The 18,215-nt window shown below is 34.5% G+C and overlaps 1 protein-coding gene and 1 pseudogene across 1 annotated transcript; both read right to left on the bottom strand.

Moving 5' to 3' along the window:
- Window positions 1-3,295: 3,295 nt before the first annotated feature.
- On the bottom strand, window positions 3,296-10,701 carry LOC114412180 (annotated as a pseudogene).
- Window positions 10,044-16,091, bottom strand: LOC114413828 (pentatricopeptide repeat-containing protein At2g26790, mitochondrial-like). Its single transcript, XM_028378352.1, has 4 exons — window positions 15,905-16,091; window positions 15,429-15,528; window positions 10,711-13,144; window positions 10,044-10,130 (listed from the first exon to the last, which is right to left on the bottom strand). Exons 1-4 carry the CDS (start codon window positions 16,089-16,091, stop codon window positions 10,044-10,046), a joined length of 2,808 nt encoding a protein of 935 aa, XP_028234153.1.
- Between the last annotated feature and the right edge of the window lie 2,124 nt (window positions 16,092-18,215).

The raw sequence follows: 18,215 nt of genomic DNA, 5'->3' as shown, positions 1-18,215 counted from the left end.
TATGTTTGTTCCACATTTCTCTCTATTATCTTATATGTTAATTACAACTTCTCTCATATCACGTCACTCTTCTTTTTTCTTTGAAATTATTGTTAACTCACCACCTCCATTATGATCGTCATTGGTGTCACCATCGTCATCATCATCAGTGGTAGTGGTGGTGGTGGTGGTGGTGACACCGACAATGATGATGATAATAGTTGCAGCGATAGTATAGCACTCTTGGTGGCGATGATGATGGATTAATTGAGATATTTTTAGAATTGATTATTGAGATTTTTTATAGATTTAACTTTTATTTGCTTAATATTTTAGAGATTTGATGATTATATTATAGTTTAATTTGAATTTAATTTTAAATATTTCAAATGATAAAGTATAGTAACATTTTTAAATAAAATTTTGAGAGATAAAATAACTAATGAATTTTTAGTCCAAAGTTTTTGGTGGAGTGCTAATGCACATCCTATTAAGATGAATATCAGCATTTTCCTTTAATTATTTATTCTGACATTTAATTCATTATTATATGGATAAAACATGAATAAAATTGAAAAACACCAAAAGCACACAATAATAATGGTGTTATTATAACTAAAATCATATAATATATTTATTTCAAAACTCCTACAATTCTTGTAGGGATGAAACTATAAATCCAACAAAGCTAAGTTTTTAAAATATGTCGACTAATATAAAATTCAATTTCACAGTGTATAGAAGAAAAAAATGTTGAAAGAGGTAAAGCTTCTTTGATAAAATCTTCTAAAAGATAAATCTTTGGACTCTGATTAGAAATTATCCTTAATATAAGTGGTTGGTAAAATTCAACAGTTTTGTTGGGAACTAGCACTATGCGTTTGATGGATTTTTTTTTTTGTTTATAACTCCAGTATAATGCAGCTATAGAGACCAGGGTAGTAATAGATTTAGAAAGAATTCCTTTATTTTGAAATTTACATGATTTTCTCTTATAGACATAATGAAGATGTACTTATGATATTTTGAGACACTTGATTATTAGTATTTATAATCAACTTTGTTATTAAATGGATGGAATGAGATATATGTATATGGATTTGTTTATGTGTTCTTTTACAGGTTATTGTGTATAGGATAGGCTGGCCAGACTAAGGAAGTCATAGTCTGTGCGCCGGCCATAACATTAAATTTGTTAGTTATAAAAAATGTGAAAACCAAAATTTAAAATATGATAAGATTATTTGTTTAAGGTAATGATTGAAATTAAATTTAAAAATATATTTGATTTTCCATTTTTAAAAAATATTGAAACCAAAATTAAAATTAAAAATATGATAAAATTGTTAGTTTATAGCAATTGATAATTAAATAAATTTGATATTTGTTTACATCCGTAAATACTTATTAAACCTATCATTTTTATTTATAATTTATATATGTAAACAAATTAATTATTATATAAAAAATAATCATCACAAAATTTATTATGTAAATTTACATATACATTAAATATAAACAAAAAATTTAGTGTTATATATAGCGATACTATTTGTTTATAACATAATGTGTCTATTAGTTCAGTTGATTTGAGTGTTCTATTAATAACCTGTGCGACACAAGTTTAATCCATTCTTAGACCATTAATTTTAAATTAAATTATAAATTATATTTTTGAAAAAAAAAATTAAGACAATATTAAGACACCAATGATCAAATAAATAGCTTCAATTCTCAACTCATTGATCATCTTATGCAGATGATCATAAGTACTGGCAAAAAACAATATTAAGACAATATTATAATTTTTTATTCAGTTTTTTATTTTATTCAGCAAGACCAAATTATATTAAATAAAAAAACCATTACCAACAATAATGTATGCAAAGTATTAATTCAACATGAGTGTTGCATTTTACCGTTGAACACGAGTGCTTTAAGAAAGAATAAACAAGGATAAAATGTATCTATAATGAGTACAATCTTACAAGTCTTATATAAGGATATTTTCTCCAATGTGAGAACTTCAACACTACCTTCTTTCTTACATTTCAAAAAGCTAATTGTTAGTCAAGTTGAATAAACAAGGGGTTTTGGAATCTCAAAAGAAAATACTTAGGTGAACATATATAGAAGCAATCTCAACAGAAACCAAATTCCAAAAATACAGATAGATCAATGAACACAGAGGAACACCCACAATGTTTAGAAACCAACGTTATAAAAAGAAAAAATATTAAACCATACATTATTAAGCTTTCCTACTGAAATTTCTTACCATTATCCATATCACTTAGCTCCTACCACTTGTAGTTTGTTGTACGTTAGAATCACTACTATCACTTGCAGCATCGGGTATCTAAACAGAAAATTATCCATGTTTGTAAAATATCATATCGTATTATTGTTAAATCTCTTCGCAATTGATGAAGTTCAACTGGTAAGAGTTTATACTACCTCTTGATCTACAGCTTGTATAATATCATTAATTTTTTCATCTCTTTCAACTGTAAGACTAATGGTGGAAGTAACCACTATTGGGTTGGGTAGATTAAGAAATGAGGGAGAGATAAAATCACTATCTTATCCACTAAATTTCTAACTCAACTCTCCTTTACAAGTCAGTAACAAGGCACCTACAAGGAAAGGAGATGATTCCAAAGCACGTCAGTGTCTGCTGCCAACCAATAACAGAGAAATTAGTGGCTATTGTTTGGATAAGCTTCTGGGTAAATAAATGGAGGAGGTAATTTGAAGATTGATTTTTGTGTGTATACAATAATAACAATAACAAAGTTTGATTTTTTTTTTTGGTGAATAACAATGTTTGAATTTAATATCTTGTATAAACTTCCCAAACTTTTTTAATATCAAGCCAATCTAGTGGATTGCCAATTAAATTAAATAAAAATATGGTACTTTCTTTAAACTAAAAAGACTGGTAAAAATGAGCTAAACACACTTGTTTACATGTTTGAAAATAAACTTTTAATACCAGAACTAAATACACTCTAAGTTCTTGTCAAAAATGAGCTTTCTTTAAACTAAAAAAACCAGTGAAATTGGATTTTCTAAACTAAGTTATTGTAAAAAAAAAAAAAAGCTGATGAAAGGGAAGAACATCATTAGATATTATTGATAAATTCCATTACTATTAGCACACCAAATGTGGCAAATATGTTCTGCTCATATGTTATCCATTGACCTTTCTCACCTCATCCGTATATATTTTTTTGACTTGTGTTGATGAGCTACTTTTCTGCCGGTAGTTCGTTCTCCTTGGTTTTTGGTTCCCGTTAATCAAACACAATGAACATAAAAAAAATCAAGATTTCTAATTTTTTTTTAGCTCAAATAATCTGATGTCATTTACAACTTATATATGTGATTTTTGCACTGTACAGAACGTGAACATTTGCAACTAACAATTTACCTATATCACTATATGCGTAATAAGCAACCTGATCAGAACATGCTTCAACTCATAATAGATGTCTGAAAAATCTTAAGAAGTCTTCGTCTGCTTGTACCTTTTGGCAGCAACAATGTATACCAACATACTTAAGAAGCTAAGTCCAGCTAAAAGCAAGAAAAAATAATCGAGATGACCCTTGTTCAAATTATCAGGAATCCAGCCAAGCTTTCCACCATGTGTGGTGAAGTAAGTCACCATAGTAAGAATGAAAGAGCTCAAGTAATTTCCCAACGCAAAATACAAAGGTGACAGTGCTGTACCTAAAGTCTTCATAGTATCTGGAGATTGATCATAGAAGAACTCAAGCAGTCCCACGAATGCGAATAGTAGTCTTTTGCCAAAGTATACTGAGTGGTACAGCAACAGGTTCATCAACAAGATCAAGGTCTCTTGCAAGCCGCAGACGCATAATCTCCACAACAACAGCTGCTAACATGGACAGGACTGAAATGAAGTTGCCAATGGTTACTCTTTGCAACACTGAAATTCCCCTTTGGGAACAATTATCCTGTAATGGGAACAATTATCCTGTAATGGGAACAATTATCCGGTGAATTTCCTTGTAATGGGAACAATTATCCTGTCATAGACAGGAGCCCACAAAACCACACTTAGGACATCAAAAGTTGCGAGGGAAGCTGGGGGTATTTCAAAGGAACCAATGTTTGTGTTCATCACTGTTCCTTGCTCCACAAACAATGTTGACATTTGGGTATAAACAGCAGAAAAAACAGCCCCAGTAGCCCACATTGGAAACATGCAGATGAAGATCTTCAATTCTTCCACCTGTGTTACGGGGCAAAGTCTCCATGGATTAGAATAGTCACCACTTTTACTCTCATAATCGGACACTGTAGCTGCTCTATCAAGACACCTTCATCAAAGCCAACAAAGAAAAGAAGTTTAAGATGGTTGTGTGCAAGAAATCCTGTTTATAGTTTATGTATGGGGGAAAGAGCATTTTTAAGAAAGTGAGGATACTAGAGATTGTCGACTAGAAGAAAAATTTAAAATATGTAAAAAAATACTTCAAAATTTAGCACAAATTTCTCAATGCAACAAAGACAGGCTAAAAGAAAAATGTTTAAGTGCAATCTATCCACAAAACTGACAGACCACAATATTCTTACAATAAACGAAAGGAGAAACAAAGAAAACAACGAAACATCTCATAAATCAGGACAATTTTAATTATTCTATCTTTCTTGGTGTGCCAATCAAGGGCTAAAGGTATAGCTAATTCGTAGATAGCCAATTAGGGCTTACAACTTCTGAAACATTAGAGCAGGGCTCATCCAACATTTTCCCCATAAGCAACTAATTACTAATTTGATGTTAAACAAATTGCACTTCAAGAAGAATATTAGATAGAAAATCAACATGCATAGTAAAATAATCCTAATCTTATGCCTATATGGTGATGATGAAAGGAGCTTATAATACTAGATTGAGATGCCAAAGTAAAGACATTTTGCTTACCTTAGATCATCACTATGTAGCAGTTTGTGACTCCCTTTAATTGCAGATCTCTTGTCTGACATCTCATACAAAAGACTACTATCCTCAGGGATAACAAAATTCCACTTCCGGACAGACGTGCACAAAACCTGGCACATTCTTGTAACAGGACTTCCCCCTGGTTTTTGAAACCTGTAGAGAGGTGTGCCTATAAAGAAGCTTATCACAGATAATACCATGAACAAAGTAGGAATGCCAAATCCAAGACCCCATCCTGCATTGTCTTGAATCCACACAACTATGCTGCTCGATACAATGGCACCTAGATTGATAGAAAAGTAATACCAATTGAAAAACGACCCCTTCTTAACCCTTCCCTTTGGATCAGTATCATCAAATTGACCTGCCCCAAAAGATGGCACACATGACTTTATACCACCGATCCCAAGTGCAATCACGTATAGACCAAAGTAGAACACAGCATATTGTGCAGGAGTAGCTGAAGGGCATACAGAACCCAAGCATTCAGCAGGCTTCAATGCTGGTAAAGATGCAGAAAGTGTCAAGGTACACATCCCCTGCACAAAGTAGCCATATCACTACTACAACAATAAAAAGACAATTAAAAATTCAAAGCATGTATGCAATCAAGTTTAATTCTTTAGGAATCATCTTTTAAAGTAATTATTAGAAAAGTCAACAATTTTATCATACATAAAAATCTATGATTGGATAACACTCTTGGTGCATCCTAATAAATTCATCAAGTATATTATATAGGTAATCCAAAACAGAATCAGGGGTGTTCATATTGTTTATCTTTCATTGTTACCATACTACTGGATAATTAAGAGAGATATGTGTGTGGAGAAACATTTGACTAAGAAAAGAGGGCTATTTCATATTAGTTTATTACAATGAAATAAACCACAGAGAAAACAGCAATTGTCCAGTATCGACCCCAGTAACCATCTCCTAGAGCAGCTCCAATGAGAGGTGTGAGATAAGAAGTGCCAAGCCAGATGCTAACGTTTCTTGGGGCAGAAACGTTTCCTTCATGCACCTTGGTGGTAAGATAGGTAACAAGATTTGTTGCAATTCCAAAGAAGGCCAAACGTTCACAACACTCATTGCCTGAGATTTATATACATAAAAACAATAGAGTTTAATTTCTATGTATCATGTATAAATATCTAAAATATTCTTACACTCAACAAATCAGAAATCATAGTAAGTATGACTTTTAAGGTGGTTATTATTAAAGTCGACAAGCTTACCCGTTATCAACTTACTATACACGAGAAACTATGATTAGATGACAATATAAATCCTTCACATATATATCTCATAGCAAAATACCATTTTTTTTTCTTTATTGTAATTATTGGGAAATACCCAAGTCTCACATCGGCTGCCTCACTCCTTGGAATGCAGCTTATATATCTTTTGGACAACTTTACTTAATGTCAATCAGTTTTAAGATGAAATCTAACATGGTATCACACTATTTGTTGTGCCTTTTTTTCTTTCTAAATAACATATACCTCGGTCAAAACTCTTATTTGAATTGGATAAAATTATTATAGGCGTCAAAACTCTCTCACTAAATATTTAAAACTCGAATTTGGGGCCTCTAGTTAATCTGAAACAACCACACATCACATAATTTACATGTGTATTTTATGGTTCTTCAACTTGCATATATAACAAGGGTAAATTTATTTAAATTTAAAAAAATAATAATTTTAAAGTGTTTTTTCATTAAAAAAAAGTGTATTCTCACTTAGAGGCTCTTGAGAGAGGCCAAGTTTACTTTTATGCGTAGCATATATGCAAACAGAAGAATCAATGACAGAAGGAAATATCAGAACATGCTTCCACTCCCTGAAAAATCTTAAAAAGCCTTCTTTGGCTTGTAACTTTTGGCAGCAACTATGAACACTAACATATTTAAGAAGCCAAGTCCAGCTAAAAGCAATAAAAAGTAATCGAGATGACCTTTGTTCAAGTTATCAGGAATCCAACCAGGCTTTCCACCTTGTGTGGTTAAGTTACCATAGTAAGAATAAAAGAACTCAAGTAATTTCCCAATGAAAAGTTCAGAAGTGTCATTGCAGTACCTAAAGTCTTCATAGTATCTGGAGATTGGTCATACAAGAACTCAAGCTGCCCCACAAATGTGAATACTACTGCTGCCCCTAAAAAGAAATACTGAGGGATTTGCCAAAGTACACTAAGGGGCACGGCAACATGCTTATCAACAAGGTCAAGCTCTTTTGCGAGCTGCAGATGCATAATCTCCACAACAGCAGCTGATAACATGCACAGAACTGAAATGAAAAGGCGAATTCCCATTCTTTGCAGCATTGAGAGGCCCCTTTCCTTGCCTGTGAACTTCCTTATGATTGGAACAATTATCCTGTCATAGAGAGGGACCCACAAAACCACACTCATGACATCAAAAGTTGAGAGGGGCAGTTTGAAGGAACCAATGCATGTGTTCATCATTGTTCCTTGCTCCACAAACAATGTTGACATCTGGGCATAGGCGGCAGCAAAAATGATCCCGGTGGCCCAAATTGGAAACACACAGATCAAGATTTTCAATTCCTCCACCTGGGTCACGGTGCAAAGTCTTCATGGATTACAATAGTCACCACTTTTACTCTCATAATCGGATACTATAGCTACTCTATCAAGACACCTTCATTAAAGCCAAAAAAGAAAAGGAGTTTAAGAAAGCATTTTTAAGCAAGCAAGGATACTACAGATTATTATTTGAAATTGAAAGAAAAGTAAAAAAAATATGTTAAAACTACATCAAACTTTAGTACAAGATTTCTCAATGCAACTGGAATATAGGAAAGGAGAAACAAAGAAAACATTATCCTTACAATAGAAGAAAGGAGAAACAAAGAAAACAATGAATCTACCATTAGCATACTGGAAGGATAAACCTAGAGAAAAAGTCTTTAATAATTCTCATCATCAGAAAAAAATTAATTACAGCTAGTTTAGCACTTCATTATATACTTGAAACAAGCAAATAAATCTTGCACAATCATTTTAAGTGCAAATTTGAGTCATGAAAGAAAAATATTAATTTTACTCATATGCTTGTCTAATCACGACTAATTAGACGACAGTAAATAAATGGTACACAACCTTTGATCAGGTGTTGGCATTAAAATGTCTACTTTAAAATCAAATGCTTACAGAGTAACATAAACTTATAGGCAAAGTGAAATGAAAAACAGAAAAATATTTTCCCCATGCACATAGATCTGAAGCAGTAAAAAAAGGAATCTTTAAAAGACTAATTAAATGACAAATTAAATCTTTTAAGGATTAATTTGGTGACAAAATCTTTGGAGGATAATAGGGAACATAACAAGAACATGAGACTAATTTGGCAACTGAAATTTTTGAAAGACTAATTTTGTGATGCATGTAACTTTGGAAAAAGACCACATTGAAGATTTTCTCTTAATTTTGATGGGTATATTAAACCATTTTCCTCCCTTCAGTTTTAAGGCCTCGTTTGGCTTCCTGTTAGCACACGTTCAGTGATGGTTAAATAAAATTGAATACACATACTGATAGAAACTGGATCAGAATTATAGGAAAAAAAAAGGATTCTATTAACAGGAAATAGTAGAAATGAGTCACAGTACTTCAAAGAGGCCTGGACTCTCCCAGAATAATCTGAACTCCCTCATAAATCAGAAGATAAAATCTCTATCTCAACCCCTCTTATGTATAGCCAACTTCTAACTAACTAATAAATAACTAACCTATCATAACTAACTGCATAATTACCTTGAGTATATGCCACTTAAAATAAACATTGCAAATAACACAGTAATATATTATATGGATGATAAATCTTGACCCATACAGTAACCAACATGGACTCTAATTCTGCATAATTACCTTGATTCCCCTGAATAAGTAAATAAAACTCCTAAAAATAATTCATATAAAAACACAGTAAAATCATCGCAACCCAAAAATTATTATAAATTTATTATTGCTCCCCAGTACTGCAGCATTGGTGTCATACAAAACTTAATTGGATAATGTTCTGCAATTGGTCCATGTGTTCCAAACATCAGATAAATCAGAACAATTGGTTATTCCATCCTATCAGGCCTTACTAGGTGTGCCAAGGAAGGCCTAAAGCCTGAAGGTATAGCTAATTTGTAAGTGACAAGTTAGACCCTAACACTTGCAACTTCTGTAACATTAGAGCAGGTCTCATACATTTTCCCCATAAACAACTAATTCCTAATTTGATATTAGACAAATTGCACTTCAACAAGAATATTATATTAGAAGGTGACCATGTATAACAAGATAATCCTAATCCTATGCCTATATTGTGACAATGAAAGAAGCTCATATACTAGGACAAAAATGTCAGGGTATTTTCGGAAATTTCAGTGCTTCGAAGTAGTGGCGTGAAAAACTGCTCCAGAACCCGTGCCGCCACGATAGCGGCCACTCCAGCCGCGACACGAAACTGCTTCGCTAAAGAGGTGCCCGTCGGGGATGGGGGCCACTCCGCCGCTATAGCGGCCGCTATTGACTACATAGATATATATAGATTTGTCTGGATATATTATATGTTTTTGTAGGTTATTTAATATAGGGTAGGCCAGCTAGACTAAGGAAATTATAATCTATGCGCCGGTCATGGTCCAAGAGTGGGTTGTGACATTACCATATGCTGATGTTTCTTTCAGAAGAAACGTTTCCTTCATGTAATCTGGTGGTAAGATAGGTACCAAGATTAGTTGTAATTCCGAAGAAGGCCAAACATTCACAACACTCATTGCCTGAGATTTATATACATAAAAATGATAGAATTTAATTTCTATGCACTATCAGTCTAATATCTTAATTATTTTTACAATCAACAAATTGGAAATCACAGTAAGTTTGACTTTTACTGTAGTTATAGTTAGTCAATAAATTTATCCGACATCACAATTTCTTAAATAATAATATAAAAACACTTTACAAGCGTATATTCTATTTACTTAAAATGATATAAAACAAAAACTGATTATTTAATAATAACATGAGAGAAATGTAAAAACATAGTACCTAGGATAAAAGGACAAGCCCTTCAACTGCGAGTATCCTTCTCAAGAATAGGCTCTCCTCTAAAGTTAACTGAGCCATCTTCTGTGAATTGCTCACTCCCTTCATCATCCTTCACAGTCAAATAAACAATCATATATAATTATATCTCATAGCAAACTATGTGGTTATGAGTATGTGCTATGCCGTGGCTTGTATAATTGTATTGTATTGTATACAAGTAGCATGACATGAAGATAGAAGTTTTGAGATAAGGAAGAACTTGAAAGATTTTTAGTTTACTGCAAAGATTTACGTAACAGTAGTATATAATTCAATAATCATATAATTTTTTTTACAATATTAGTATATTCTAATTAAAATTTAGTGACTATCAACTTTCTTCAACTCTTCTCAACTAAACTCCTTATACTTTCATAATCACATATAATTTTAATTCTGTATAAAGCATAGTCATACCTACATACAATGACATCTTGGTAACTGATCTGCAAATATGCATAGCTCTTCTCTTTTCAACCTGTAGAATGAAATACAATCCTTCAGTACATTTTAGTCATAAGTCTTGGCAAATAAGTCAACAGCATATGCACTTCTCCTTTACCTTTAGGAATTGACCAGATACATTTTAGAAATCAGAATAAATCCAAGCGCCAACCATCTAAACTCACCAACTACTTATGAAATTGCACCTTTCTAGCTTTTATAATACCACGTTTCAAAGCTGAGATGATATGCACATCCGGTGTCATTCCCTTGGAAGACATTTCATTAAGCAGTGTAACAGCTTTCTCCACGTGCCCTCTGTTACATAAGCCAGAGACCAAAGCAGTGTATGTTATAGTATCTGGTTCTAGTCCACTCTCAATCATTTTATCAAAGAGGCTAACTGCTTGTTGAAAGTTATCTGTCTTCATGTGTCCATCCATCAACACAGTGTAACAAACAACATCCGGATTTATTTTCATTTGCTCCATATCTCTCAAGATGGTGGAAACATAAAGTGATGTTGTCTTTCTTTTTCCATGAGAAGAGAAACGTTTACCTAAATATTCTTTTAAGCTCCCATCAAGTAAAACTGTGAAGGTAATGACATCAGGTTTGATCCCTCTCCTCTTCATATCCTGGAAAAGGTCATGGGCCTCTTGCAAGCAATTCATCCTACAATAACTATTTATCATAATCGTGTAAGTTACAACATCAGGAGTGAATCCTCTATGAACGAAAACATCAAACAAAGTGCGAGCATTCTTCATATCCCCAGCCTGGCACAGTGCAGCTAAAATTTTGGAATACATTATTTTGCTTGGTTCCACATTCGACAACAACATTCTGTCCAGCAACTTAACAGCTTTCTCAATGTCACCTGTCATGCAGAGTTTACTAAGTAGCTTAAAACAGGAAGCTTTCTTAGCCATGTCTCCTTGGTTTAACAGCTTAAGGAAAACTTCATATGATTTTTTGACGAGGTCTGTTTCGCAATAGCCATTCACCATGGCAGAGTAGATTTCAATATTCTTATCTTCCAGACTGTTAAAATACACCTCAGCTTCTAAAACCTTGCCTCCAGAACACAAGCCTTCAATGATCATCTTGTGTGTAGTAGAGTTTGGCTTCATGCCTTGACTCTCCATAAAATCCAAAAGCTTCACTGTCTCACGAGCATGACCATTTCTAGACAACCCGGCTGCCAGTACATTATACGTCACAATGTCAGGTTTTAAACCCTTTTCTTTCATTTCCTTAAACATGTTAAACGCAGTAACAAGATCACCCTGAAGGCAATACCCATTGATAAGTGTCGTGTAGTGCTTAACATCCAAACCCAAACGCTTACTCTTCATCTCCTCCACCATCTCTACCGCATCCTCCACTTTCCCCAACATACACAAAGCATCAAACACAATGTTGTAGGCCACCCCATCAAGAAACATCCCGGATTCCTTCAACTCCTTAAACTGATCCACCACCTCCAAAGTCATCCCCATCTCCCCCAAACAATGCAGAATGCAGCTAACAACCACACAATTTGTCTTCACACCCCTCGAAATCATCTCATCGTGCAAAGCCAAAGCCCGGAGAAGATTATGACTCTTACAATACCCGTGAATCAGTGAAGAATAAACATACACATCAGGAACCACCCCCTGCCTCTCCATGTCATCAAACACACCCTGAGCCTCATCCAACTTCATCTCATTACAAAACCCACGAACAACTGCGGTGTACGCATAAACCTCTAAAGGCGCATTACCTTTCCTAAATGCCTGCAGAACCTCATACCCCAAATCAGACCTATGGTTATTACAGAGCCCCTCAATGTAAGCAGCAAAGCAATACGAATGAGGAATGACCCCAACTCTCTCCATTTCCTCAAACACACAAAGGGGTTGTTTCAAGTCACCTTTTTTACACAATGCCTTGATAACAATTGCATAGGTGTAACAATTGGGGATGAAGCCAAACCTCTTGAGCTGCTCATAAACAGCCAATGCCTTATCCACCTCACCATGCTCCACCAGCCTGTTGAAGAGGAAGTTGCAAGTCAAAACATCGGGGAGAATTCCACGGCGCCGGGTTTGGAAGAGGAAATCAATGGCCTTATCGAACATGTTGAGGCTGACACAGGTTTTGACAAAACCGTTAAATGCTCTAAGCAAGAAGTAGTTGTTTTTGTGGCTGGTGTTGAAGTCTTGGAAGAGTGTTTCGAAGAGGTTAAGGAGGGGAAAGGGAAGAGGAGGGTGGTCGCGGTTGATGAGGTGGAGGAAAAGGGTGTCTAGTTGGCGTTGGAGGTTCCAGAAAGAAAGGATTTTGATGATGGCGGCGTAGGTGGAGATGGTATGGGAGAAACCGGTGTGGCGGAGGTGTGTGAAGAAGGAGAGAGCGTGGGAAGGGTTGTTATGGAGGTGATGTAGGGTTTGGAGAACGTCGAAGGTGGAGAAAGAAGAGGGAGGTGTGAAAGGGGTGTTGGATAGGGCGCGTGTGGCCGAGGAAAATGGGTGCCAAAGGATGCTCAAGGTGGGATTTTGTTTGTGAATGGCTTTGAAGGAAAGCTTGAAAGCGCAAAGCCGCATGAGCATGGAGAGAAGAACAACATGCGGCGGTGGTCGTGGCGGCTGCTTCACCCTGCAACATTCAGCAAGGTTTTAACAATTATGCAAAACTGTCGAGGGACCCATGTTATGAAGTAAAATAATTTTAAGTGTTAACCATTTTATAATTATAATTATAAGCGTGTGACCTTTTTTTTTTAAGGCATAGTTAATGACTTTGAAAGCTCAAGCATGAAATAGTGAATCCCACATCTCAAGTAAGGTAAATCATTATGCTTATGCATATTTGAATTTTTTTGTTGTTGTTAATCAAAATAGTGTCAAAATAGAGGAGATCTTTTGTGCAGATATTTTTGTTTTCTTTTCTTTTTCTTAAAAAGACGTTGTACTAAACATTTTATATAATTTTAAAAATAAATGATTTATTTATTAGAAGAATAAAAAGTTTTTATAAAAACTAATGTTTTAGTCTTTCTAATGCATAGGATAAATATTTTATTTCATATAACTTTAATTTATAATAATTAATTTTAATATATAATTATATTTTCATTTATGATAAATAATTTATTTTGTGGTACAAAATTGTTAATGTTTTTTAAAATATTAAATTAAATTTAGAAATAAAGATGAAAATGATAAAATGAAAGATTTAAATGGTGAAGAAAATATCCTAAAATAATTCATTGTTAAAGAAAAACTCCTAAAATATTAAAGAATAGTTCCTAAAAATGATATTGTTAAATATAGTTACTTTAATTTATATATAAAGGATATGTTTTCATTTTTTATGATACAAATATTTATTTTGTAATTAGATATCAATACAATTTCATAAAAAAACTCCAATGTAAGGTGAATATTTATTTCTAAGAATTAAATATTAACAAAATTAATATCTCTATAATTGACAATAATAATAATTTTTATCGTAAATCTCAATCCTCGTCTGACATAAATATCTATTTCTGTTAACATTAATTTTTAAAACTGACTTTAGGCCTCTAAAATTACCAAGATTTTGAACAAGAAGAAAGTATTTATTACATAAAAATATATAAAAGGTTAATAAAGGATTATTTCTTGTTAAATTTTATCACTTTTTATTGCTTCAAATCAACCTCTACTGATTAAAAGTCAATGTGTTTTTTGTCAGCAATGTTAACATCTTTCATAAAACTGACTACAATGAGGTCGTGCAAGGGTCCAGCCCAATCCTAGCTACTTGGGCCATATTACACTTGGGTAATGGCACCAGGCTAGACTGATGGGCTTTTTGAACATTACACTTCTTCGGTTATAGCCTACTTTGGAAAGAAGGGCAAATAGCTTCTGATGGTAGGGAAAGAGCTATTTGTTTTATTATCAATAAATATTAATGGTTAGTTTGTTAATTTTATTATTAGGGAATTCAAATCCATAATGTTTTCCTCTTTTTCTTTTCTTCCTTCACCACTAGATCAACCTTATATCTCTTGTAGAGAAATGTTTGTAGTTAGAGTATGTTTAGATTTTTTTGTGAGAATATTTGTTTGAGTCAAATCAATTTAAAACCATGTTTGAATATTCTCAAAAGTTTGTCTGAAAGCAAATTTTTGCTTAAAAATTTAGTTTTGAAGAAACAAGACTTTATAAAGTTTGCAAACTCAATTTACAAACTTAAGTTTAATCTAAACTTAAATTACAAACTTTAATTTAGGCATACATTTAGTATTCCTAATATTGAAATTTTACAAGTCAGCAGTAACAAGGCACCTACAAGGAAAGGAGATGATTCCAAAGCATGTTAGTGTCTGCTGCCAACCAAGGTCCATGGATTTACAGAGAAATTAGTAGCTATTGTTTGGATAAGATTCTGGGTAAATAAATGGAGGAGGTAATTTGAAGATTGATTTTTGTGTGTGTATATAATAATAACAATAACAAAGTTTGAATTTAATATCTTGTATAAACTTCCCAAACTTTTTTAATATCAAGGCAATCTAGTGGATTGCTAATTAAATTAAAATAAATAAAATAAAATATGGTACTTTCTTTAAACTAAAAAGACCAGTAAAAATGAGCTAAACAGACTTGTTTACATGTTTGGAAATAAACTTTTAATACCTGAACTAAACACACTCAAAGTTCTTGTAAAAAATTAACTTTCTTTAAACTAAAAAGTGATGAGATATGCCTTAGGTCTAGGTGTTCTGTTTCTAGTTTGTTATGCTTTCTATTGTTTTCTAATAGAATAACATCCTTTATTTTAGGATGGTTATTGCTTAGTTGTTAATTTCCTTGTTTGTAGTACCACGTAGCAGTAGTTGAGCTTAGTGGGCTGTTTTATTCTTATCAGTTAAGATATTGTAAGGTACTGAGTTACAAGTGCTGGATTGCCCATGACAATGGTTCCAAAGCAGACTAAAATGGAGCTGGGATTGGAACCACAGCCGGGCTGCCCCAGATTTGGGCAAACTACAAGTAGTCAAAATATTACTGTCACATGAACCCTGCTGTAATTCTTACATAATTCCAAAACCCCCCTCCCACCTAGTTTCTAAATGCTTCCTTTATGTTAGAGCACCATTGATTAAAGTGTATTGTAAAGTCCTTCTCCATGGATTTAATCCACGTCCACAGTAGTAGAACTGCATCTTCAAGCAATTTGCAATTTACTTCCATCAAACGTATCATTATGGAATACTATTCTATTTCTATGCTTCCAAGTTGTCCATGTCATAGCAATCCACCAACATCTCCATCTTGTAAGGCTATATATGCCAAACTTGCTTTATTTGAATAAGCGAAGTCATCCCTCCAGATTGTTGTGCATTCTTAATTTATAATTTACTGTGTTGGTCATCTATTCTCAACATTCTGGTATCAGAGCCCCCTCTAGGCCTGATAGAAAAGAGAGCTGCAGTCTTTCGAGTGACTTGCAAACACACAGGAGAACAAGTGAGAGAGAGATAATGAGTGAAGGCAGTAGCAATTTCGTCCAGCCAGCCATACCACGCTTTGATGGTCACTATGACCATTGGAGCATGTTAATGGAAAATTTCTTGAGATCCTAGGAATACTGGAGTTTGGTGGAGACTGGTTATGAGCATTCAGCAGCAGGAGTAGCTGTGACTGAAGCGCAGCAGAAGACACGGGAGGATTTGAAGTTGAAGGACCTGAAAGTGAAGAATTATCTGTTTCAGGCAATTGACAGGACTATTCTGGAGATAATCCTGGAGAAAAATACTTCGAAGCAAATCTGGGATTCCATGAAAAGGAAATATGAGGGGAATGCAAGAGTGAAGCGTTCAGTTCTTCAATCCCTGAGGAAGGATTTTGAGACCCTCGAGATGAAAACAGGTGAGAATGTCACTGAGTACTTTGCTAGGGTCATGTCTGTGGCAAATAAAATGAGGGCTTATGGGGAGCAGATACGAGATGTAACCGTTGTGGAGAAGATCCTTAGATCTTTGACTGAGATTTAATTACATAGTTTGCTCAATCGAAGAATCTAAGGATATTGATGTGTTATCAATAGATGAGTTGCAGAGCTCACTGATTGTGCATGAACAGAAGTTTCAGAAACACAACGGGGAAGAACAAGTCTTAAAAGTGACATCTGAAGACAGGTCTGGTGCTGGAGGCCGAGGCCGAGGCAGTTTTAGAGGAAGGGGAAGAGGAAGAGGGCGTCAAACCTCGAACAAGGATACAATGGAGTGTTACAAATGTCACAAGCTTGGACACTTCCAGTATGAATGTCCTTCTTGGGACAAGAAGGTAAACTATGCTGAATTGGATGAGAAAGAAGAAATGCTATTGATGTCTTATGTGGAGTTGAATGAAACTAAGTGTGAGGATGCATGGTTTTTAGATTCTGGTTGCTCAAACCACATGTGTGGGAACAAGGCTATGTTCAGTGAGATAAATGAGGATTTTAGGCATTTGGTAAAACTTGGGAACAACACAAGAATGACGGTGCTCGGGAAAGGAAGTGTGAAGCTGCAGGTGGATGGATTCTCTCATGTTGTCACAGATGTGTACTGTGTACCTGAGCTGAAGAACAATCTTCTAAGTGTGGGGCAGTTACAGGAAAGAGGCCTAGTTATTCTCATTAAATCAGGAATGTGCAAGATTTACCACCCAGTAAGAGGCTTGATCATTCAAACCTCTATGACAGCCAACAGAATGTTTATACTATTCACAAGGACCCAAGTCAAAGAAGCTTCATGATTTCATGCACCCACACAAGATCTTGCACATATTTGGCATTGCAGGTATGGTCATCCTAGTCATAAAGGACTAAGAACCCTGCAATACAAGAAAATGGTTCAAGGATTACCACAGCTCCCTACACCAACTACAATGTGCACTGCTTGTGTAATTGGTAAGCAACACAGAGATCCCATACCTAAAAAAAATTCGATGGAGAGCATCTCAGAGGCTACAACTTATTCATGCTGACATTTGTGGTCCGATCACACCAATCTCAAACAGCAACAAAAGGTATTTCTTGTGCTTTATTGATGACTATAGTAGAAAAGCATGGGTCTATTTTTTGGTAGAAAAATCAGAAGCATTTCAGTCTTTCAAGTATTTTAAGAATCTTGTTGAAAAAGAAACTGGTCAGTTTATCAAGTGTTTGAGAACAGATAGAGGTGGTGAGTTCAATTCTGAGAAATTCAATGAGTTTTGTAAGGAGAATGGAATTAAAAGGCAGCTCACCACAGCCTACACTCCTCAGCAGAATGGAGTGGCCGAAAGGAAGAATAGGACAGTAATGAACTTGGTGAGATCCATGCTTTCTGACAAGAAGGTTCCAAAAACCTTTTGGCCCGAGGCGGTAAATTGGACCATGTATGTGTTGAACAGGTGTCCCACTTTTGCAGTTAGAGATATGACTCCAGAAGAAGCATGGAGTGGAGATAAGCCCTCAGTTGAACACTTTAGAGTGTTTGGATGTGTGGCACAACGTGCCTGATGCAAGAAGAACCAAATTGGAAAACAAAAGCCTTTGCTGTGTATTGCTAGGTGTGAGTGAGAAATCCAAAGGTTACAGGTTGTATGATCCTATTGCAAAGAAAGTGGTGATTAGCAGGGATGTTATTTTTGAAGAAGAGAAACAATGGGACTGGGATGTGAGTTACAAGGAGCAGATACTTATG

This window comes from Glycine soja, chromosome 5 (assembly GCF_004193775.1).
Source record: "Glycine soja cultivar W05 chromosome 5, ASM419377v2, whole genome shotgun sequence".
NCBI classification, from domain to species: Eukaryota; Viridiplantae; Streptophyta; class Magnoliopsida; order Fabales; family Fabaceae; genus Glycine; species Glycine soja.
Note: the sequence above shows the minus strand (reverse complement) of the source record. Positions and strands in the feature narration are given on the sequence as shown.

Excerpts from the sequence above, each read along its gene's own strand:
- LOC114413828 (XM_028378352.1), bottom strand. The coding sequence starts at position 16,091 with ATGGTCATAGTGACCATCAAAGCGTGGTATGGCTGGCTGGACGAAATT. Across the intron at positions 15,529-15,904 it reads GAGAATAGATGACCAACACA|TTTGCCCAAATCTGGGGCAG; the intron begins GTAAATTATAAA and ends GACTACTTGTAG. Across the intron at positions 10,131-10,710 it reads GTATTATAAAAGCTAGAAAG|GATGATGAAGGGAGTGAGCA; the intron begins GTGCAATTTCAT and ends TTGACTGTGAAG.